The sequence below is a fragment of the Hippocampus comes genome, unplaced genomic scaffold (genome assembly GCF_001891065.2).
Source record: "Hippocampus comes isolate QL1 unplaced genomic scaffold, H_comes_QL1_v1.1 scaffold56, whole genome shotgun sequence".
Classification (NCBI taxonomy): Eukaryota; Metazoa; Chordata; class Actinopteri; order Syngnathiformes; family Syngnathidae; genus Hippocampus; species Hippocampus comes.
Genome location: NW_017842056.1, coordinates 331,686 through 339,077, shown reverse-complemented (window position 1 = coordinate 339,077; position 7,392 = coordinate 331,686). Strand labels below are relative to the sequence as shown.

General features: G+C 48.9%; 2 protein-coding genes across 2 annotated transcripts in view; one reads left to right on the top strand and one right to left on the bottom strand.

The window, feature by feature from the left end:
- The first annotated feature begins 319 nt into the window (after positions 1-319).
- On the top strand, positions 320-1,184 carry LOC109510383 (gamma-crystallin M3-like). The gene is made up of 3 exons (XM_019860636.1): positions 320-391; positions 515-778; positions 851-1,184. The coding sequence occupies exons 1-3, from the start codon at positions 356-358 to the stop codon at positions 1,127-1,129; spliced, it is 579 nt and encodes a 192-aa protein (XP_019716195.1). The 5' UTR covers positions 320-355; the 3' UTR covers positions 1,130-1,184.
- A 2,240-nt stretch (positions 1,185-3,424) lies between these two features.
- elk1 (ETS transcription factor ELK1) overlaps positions 3,425-7,392 on the bottom strand; it is a 10,733-nt gene continuing 6,765 nt past the window's right edge. The window contains exons 9-12 of the mRNA XM_019860599.1: positions 6,328-6,446; positions 6,166-6,249; positions 5,997-6,098; positions 3,425-5,850 (exon numbers count right to left, since the gene is read on the bottom strand). Coding sequence (XP_019716158.1) covers positions 5,752-5,850; positions 5,997-6,098; positions 6,166-6,249; positions 6,328-6,446 — 404 coding nt within the window. The 3' untranslated portion in view covers positions 3,425-5,751. The remainder of the gene's footprint in view (positions 5,851-5,996; positions 6,099-6,165; positions 6,250-6,327; positions 6,447-7,392) is intronic.

Here is a 7,392-nt window from a genome sequence, read left to right as displayed (position 1 = left end):
GCTTTTGTTAAAACTCGGAGGTTTTATGCTGCGGCAAAAAAAAAAAAAAAAATCCAACTCTGGAGATCAATGTGGTGGCCCGACACAAAAGGCCTCAACCGGGCTGGAAACTCCTCCATAGAGGGCACGCACGCTGTACAGTTGGGAAGAGGTCATCTGAGGAGCACGGAGCTTCTGTGATGAGCTTGCATTCCCTCTCCAAAGTGTGCAGCCCGCGTACAATAGCGGCTGCCGCGGCCAGGCCAAAGAATGCAAGGCCCGCTGCACTTTTGACGAGTCATGAGCTTTCAACACAAAAGGTGCCCAAGGTTCTCTGAGGCCGAGGGTCACTATAAAAGGCCCCGGGTTTGTTGGCATGGGTGCAACAACTCCAAGCGTCACCATGGGCAGGGTAACAGCCGCACCGTCGTCGCCAGCCAGCCGTTCGTCGCCAGCCAGCCGTTCGTCATCGCTCGGCGACGGCCGGCCAAACTTTTCATCCTCGGTGCTTTGTGTCTTTCCCCCCCCCCCGCAGATCATCTTGTTCGAGGAGAAGAACTTCCAGGGCCGCTCTTACGAGTGCAGCAGCGACTGCTCCGACATCCACCTGCACTTGAGCCGCTGCAGCTCTTGCCGGGTGGAGAACGGCTGCTTCGTCCTGTACGACCGCTCCAACTTCGTCGGCAACCAGGTTTTCCTGAAGAAGGGCGAGTACTCCGACCTGGCGCGGGTCGGGACCGTGACCGGCGTCGGGGCGGTGGCACTGGACACCGTTCGCTCTTGCCGTCTGATCCCGATGGTAAGTCCGCCTTCCCGGGGGGGTTGTCGACCGAGACGTCACGCGGCGTCACATCTGCTTTGGGTCCAACAGCACAGGGGACAGTTCAGGGTGAAGATCTACGAGCTGGAGAATTTCGGCGGCCAGATGCAGGAGTTGCTGGAGGACTGCGAGTCCCTGCAGGACCGCCTCTCCATGTCCGACTGCCAGTCCTGCACCGTGCTGGAAGGCCACTGGCTGCTCTTTGAGCAGCCCAACTTCCGGGGACGTGTCATCTACGTGAGACCCGGCGAGCACAAGAGCCTGCGCGAGAGCGGCCTGAGCAGCGTGAGCAAAATCAGCTCCATTAGACGTATCATGGATGTGTGCTGATTGCCATTCGTGTTGAAGAAATAAAAGGAACGATTACGAAAGACCCCTTTGAAAATGATCTGTGGACTCTTTGTGAGGGCTTCAACAGTGCGGGCCTGCAGCGGTTATTCGTCAGTCGCGATCGGATCAAAAAGTCAAATTCCGAACACCGAAACCAAGTGAGCGAAAATGAATCTGGATGGAAAATGCTGGAAGGTCTCCGGCGAAACGTGGCTTCCTCTGAGAGCAGGAAGTCTCCCGATATCATTGGGCCACACAATGTTACAGAGTTCATGCATTGATACATCCACAAGTTTCCGCGGTGTTACGGAAAATCAAGGTTGTTGGTATCATCTTCAGAAAAAAAAAGCATGAGTGCTTTCGGAAAAAAAAAAAAAAAAAGCTTAGGAATCAATTCGAAATGCATTTTTTTTGTTTTGCTCTCGGTGCAAAAACGCAGCGTCATCACTTTGGGTGGTGCGCTGTTGTTCTCGTGAAGCCGAGCTCTCAGTGGCGGTCACACAAAAGCGGTCATTGAGCACATGTGCACAAAAAAAAAAAGTGCAATGTTGCGCTGACTCTCCAAATCTAAAAAAGGTGTTCCACTGAAGAGAAGCATCGGACAAAAACTGCTGCTTGGTGAGCACTCCAATTGTTGTCTTCCAATAATTCCAGTGTTTACTTGCAATCGCTATGAAACACAAGACAGTTGCAAACGGCACGCATGCCATCGTGACGAGACTCAACTCACCGCCACTCAAGTGGAGCACTTGAAAACAACCGCTGCTGTATTCCAAAGTGCTGTACATGGCGCAAAAATAATTCGTACAACAACAGACGATTAAGCAATCAATTCACAACCAAGACAGCAGAAAGCACAAAAACAGTCCAAATAAAAATCAAGTCTCATGCTGAGTCAAAAGCCAACAAATGAAAATGAGTTTTCCCCCTCTGGGCCTCCTCTTAGTACTTGGTACCTCCAGTAGTGCCTGGTCCGCAGTGCTGAGGCACCGGGCAGGGGCGGAGATGCTCATAGAGGTCAGGTAGGGCCAGGCCATTTCAAGATTGGAAAACAAATGAGAGGATCTTCAAGAGAACTCGAAAATGAGCCAGCGAAGGGATGCCAGAGTAGGAGTGATGTGCTCCCTCTTACGAGTCCCGGTCAAGAGGTGAGCGGCGGCAATCTGGACCAACTGGAGACACTTCATGGAGGATTGGCTGACTCCAAAGTGGATTTCAGTCATCCAGCCGAGAGGTGACGAAGGCACGAGTTAGTGTTTCAAAGTGCCCTTGAGAAAGGAGAGGCTCGACTTTAGCAAGCTGCCGTAGATGAAAGGAGCCGGATTTGACAACGGCATCAATTTGCCTGTCCAGTTTCAAATCACGATCTGGTTTAAGACCCAAGTTGGAGACTGATAAGGAGCCAGGGGGCCCAAGTAAGACATCAACACGCAGCCATTAATGTCTAAACCAGGGGTGTCAAACTCATTTCACATGGTGGGCCACATACGGCCTCGGTAGATGTCAAGTGGGCCGGACGCACAAAACTTTAACAATTGGTCGTGAAAAATAGAGTAATACATTTTAAGAATAAATGAGATTGATAAAGAAAGGAATTTAAAAAACATTTACACGTGCATATAAAATCTAAATGTAATCCCTGCCTACACCTTACAAACTAAGGAGAGTGCTATTAAATGTGTAAATGTGAGAGTGCTATTGATAGCGTCTGCTGTCATGGGTCTGTCACAGTGACGGACTGAGGCTGCTGTTGTCTTCTTCTCTGATCAAAACAGTGCCACCTTGCGGATACTCAATGAATTGCACCTGATTAAAAATATTAATTCTGTGTCTTTAATGCATTTTTTTTCACTTTTACATTATCCTGCGGGCCTGATTGAACCTACTTGCGGGCCGGTTCCGGCCCGCGGGCCGTATGTTTGACACCAATGCTTTACATAATCATCTCGCGGGCCGGATTAAACTCCTTTGCGGGCCGGATCCGGCCCGCGGGCCGTATGTTTGACACCCCTGGTCTAAACCGCAGATAACGGCTCTGGCCGCGGTTGGCTGGAGTCCCAAAGCTTTTGGAATGGCTTTCGAACCTTTGCAGACTGATACAGATTTCATTATTTTGTTTCTCATTTGTTTCGAATGTCTTTGGCAAGATGGCTTTTCTTGATTCAGCAACACAGAGTTGCAACTTTTGAAACTCGATTCAGGTTGCTTAGTGTTATCATTGTCTTGATCCAAAAACGGCTACCGGTGCTCAAATTGCTCCAAACGGAAATCATACAAGAGATGACGACTCAGCAGTTTCAACCAACGGGACACTTTAATAACACTTGACCCCATAAGTGCTTGTGTTTGGACGTGTAGAGGCATGTCATAGAAAAACAGACATCTGTACAACATTAACAAACACGAGAGAGGGGGCAGAAAATAGAACCCACAAAAATAATTTGTCTTCTTTATATTTCCAGTAAATACGAGTAACAAGTTTAAGAAAAATAAATTCCCGCCTCTTTTTACGTCAATAAACTCCTCAGCAAATGGCGAAAGGCGGGGCCAAAGGGGATTTGATATGAATTGCGTCAACTTTGTACATCATTTCACCCCAACCTCCCGCATCGATACCACACTTATCGTGATACAGAGAAAATCAGAGGAGAGGACATACTCTGAAGCACCTCCACCCCTCACCGCCCTCCTCCGAGGAAACACCCACGTAACGGCGGTAATAATGGCATCCAAACAGCCAATCCAGCAGAAGCTCCCTATCAGTATAAAAAACATTCTTCCTGTTCTGCTGGTGAAAGGAAAAGTTCGTCCAAAATGTTCTGTAATGAATGGCTTAGTGTCGGCCGCGCCCACTCGGGAGGAAAAAAAAAACACAAAAAAAAAAAAAAAAACAGCAATCCCAACATCGCATCCCGTTGCGTCCCCGGCGACATCTTTAAGGCTTTTTTGTGTGCGTGCGTGTGTGTTCCTGTTCTCCTCAATAGACAAAATAAAGCAGCGGTTCTCTGCTAGAAAAATAGAACAGTCGAACGCAATGGCTTCGTGCTGCGTTCAGGAGACTGGGAAACGGCACCAAAGTCTCATCGACAGTTGGGGTTTTTCTTACCCAAGAGTAAACTGCACTTGGCTCGAATTGGACATCTTTGGCAGCTTCATTTTTGTGACGAGGATGCGCCAGCGTTCAAGGAGGGGTGAGCACATTTTGGGGCGTTTTGATTTTCTAGATTGAACAGCTGGGCCAGGTCAGATACACCCCCCCCCCCCCAACTCCCCCCAAAAAAGTTGAACTAAAAGAGAAAGTAATTGATGCTGTTTTTCACGGTATTATTGATAGTTAAGTTGATTATAGTTAACCAATTACTTAATCGCGCATGATTGTTTCTTTTACTGATATTTTTGCATTGCAAGTAACGGTTTATTTTAGTAAAAGAACTGCTCCATTAAAAAAAAAATACATCAATTCAAATTATTCTGCCAATTATTTGATTTAAAAATTATATTTCATTATTCAATGAGATAAATTAAAAAAAAATCTTAATTCGCTCATTTTTAAAGAAAATGCAGCTAAATTGATACAGCAAATATTGCAGGACTCTTTACAATATAAATGCTTGTTGGGTCTGATTAAAGAACGGAATAATGGCCAGACAGCGTGTAGGCCATGGGCCTCTTTGCCCACCCCTGATTTCGAGACTTTCCATCTTTTACATCCAATTGTCACATGCAGAAGGGCCTCAGGGATCCATGCCCGGCCCGCTTGAGTTCATTCGCTGACCCGTCTGAAAAACAGTCATTGTGTCATTCAGGGTCCAAAATGGTCCAGAGCTGTGTGTGTGCGTGTATACATATATACAGTATATATCGAAACAACAGTCACTGTCGGGTTGCCATGGAGGACGTGCAAGCATCAAAGTAAACAACCGTTTGGTGTTCTTCTGTCCCCGTGTCATATGTTCAACGACAGCACAGACATGTCAACCATTACGTTCAACCCCCTTGGGTTTTTTTGTGTTTTTTGTTGTTTGTTTTTGGTCATTGTGTGTCAAATGCTTGTCCAGTAAACAAAGACATCGCGGCTTTAAGAAGGTGCAGCGGCAACCATCATCCAGTGGGAGGCCGCTCAAAAAGCCCACGGATGGAATAAAGCCAAGAATATCCTGACGAGACCCCGCTGGCCCTCGAAGAATGCCTGCGGGCACCACTGAAACAAAAAAATGTCTCTGAACAAGAAAACTGTGGCCATGTTCATCATCGTCGTCATCACGATGTCCAGTAAGACGTGGCCAGAAATTAAAAAAATCCCTCACCCGAAACAGAACAATCAGAGCGAAGAAAGGAGCGTCAATTGTTGCTAAAAGATAACGTTAGCTAGCAGGGAATAAATAGGTACAAAAGAGAGCCTCTTCCTCATGAATCTTAATGAGAATACCAAGCTTGAGCTATCCAGGGGGGGAAAAAAAAAATATTTTCCTCTTCTTCTTCGCAAACAGGAAAAATCTGACGGCTCTTCCTGTACGTCACGCCAACTGGAGCTCGTGCGCATCACGACTGATGACTGTGACGGCGCCATCTGGGCCGGTGGCGCAAAGAAAAGAGGAGCCGTCTGAGTGCAAACACAACGTTCAGGGCTTCTGGGGACCAGGGGACAGAACCACAGGGGTGGACAGACCATCCACACTCAGCGCCGGGATGTGGATCTGGTTACTGCCGTTTGTCGGGAACTGGAGGAGACACCGATATTTACGGTCAACCTCGGCCGACTTGCGAATCGCCATTGGCAAACTCAACCGCTAGCGAAATGTAGCGTATTTTACGGACAATCGGTCGTACTTAAAATCCTTGTGAGCAAACGGCGAGGGCGAGTTACCTGGAAGGAGAGCTTGGCAGGTGAGCGAGGCGCGATGGGACTGAGCGTACTCCAGAAGTGGATGGTGGATGGAAGAGGACTGGGAGTCAACAGGACGGGCGTCTGGAGGACAAACAAGTCAGCGGGGGATCGGCGCGGCGAGCGGCACTCGGGCCGAGCGTTGCCTTACCAGAGCGTGCGAGGTGATGACAGTGGGCGTCAGCGTGTTGGTTGCCGAGCCGGGCGCCAGCAAACTGTTGACGGCGGCGGTGACCTGCCCCAGACAAAAAGAGGACGTGGTGTCGTGAGCGGGAGCGACGCCACCCAAAGCGATTCAGGCGTCGGTCGTCACCTTATCCTGGGAGAGGCCCGGCGGGAGGGAGGGCAGCTCCAAGCCTCTGGGCTTCTTCGGTTTGGGAGGAACCGCGTCTGGGGCCGAGCTCGATGACGTCGCCGCTGGCACGGACGAGCCTACAAAACGCAACAAATTTGTGCTGGTGTTTCGGTGCATCTTGAGACTTTTTTTTTTTAAACTTATTTTCACATTATCTGTCAAGAAAAAAAAACCCAAACTACTTATTTCGACTATTTCAGGCCCCAAAAATATGAGGATGCGCGAGTACGTTTTTCACCCAGTGGCTCAAGCGCGAACGGGATATGATGTTGTTGAATGAAATGTTTTTAGTCGCTGACTCACTTCAGATCAAAAGACTTCTATCGTTGAAACAAGGCTGGCACAAAAAGCACGTTGTAATGAGGCAAGAGAAAAAAAAAAATGAGGGCCACACGTCGGGGGCAAGGTTCAAACGCTAATGGGCATGAGTCAGGCTCAGCCCCATGTGGCGAGCTTCATGCCAGCGGTAGCGGGTCAACGGAATGGAACATCAAGGGCAGCGATATTGCGGACCTGTCCTGGTTGACGTGTCTCTCCAACATCACATCGGGGACAGGACGGAGCCTCTGGATTCGCAAGATGGGGTGGTGGTCCCGCTTTTCAACAAGGGCAATTACGCATCCTGGTAAGGTCTATTCAGGCGTACCCGAGAGTCGGGTCCGTCGGAAAGCGGAATCTCAAATCCAGGCGGGCCGGTGACCGGCTCCACGCCCTTCGGCGGGGTCGTCGAGGTTCATTGGGAGTTGGCCCGACCGGTCTACATGAGTGTGGTGGACTTGGAGAAGGCGTTCGACCGTGTTCTGTGGCGGGGTGCTTTGGGAGGAAGGGTAACCAAAACCCCCGCCAACCGATATGGGCTGTTCGGTTGTTGTACGACTAAGTTTGTCAAAGTTTAGTCCACATTGCCAGCAGTAAGTGGGATTCTTTTCCAGTGAGGGCCTTTGTCACCGATTCTGTTCAAAACCAGAGGTGGAATGGGCAGAAAAAAAAAAAAAAAAAAAAAAAACTCCCAAAGGAGAACAA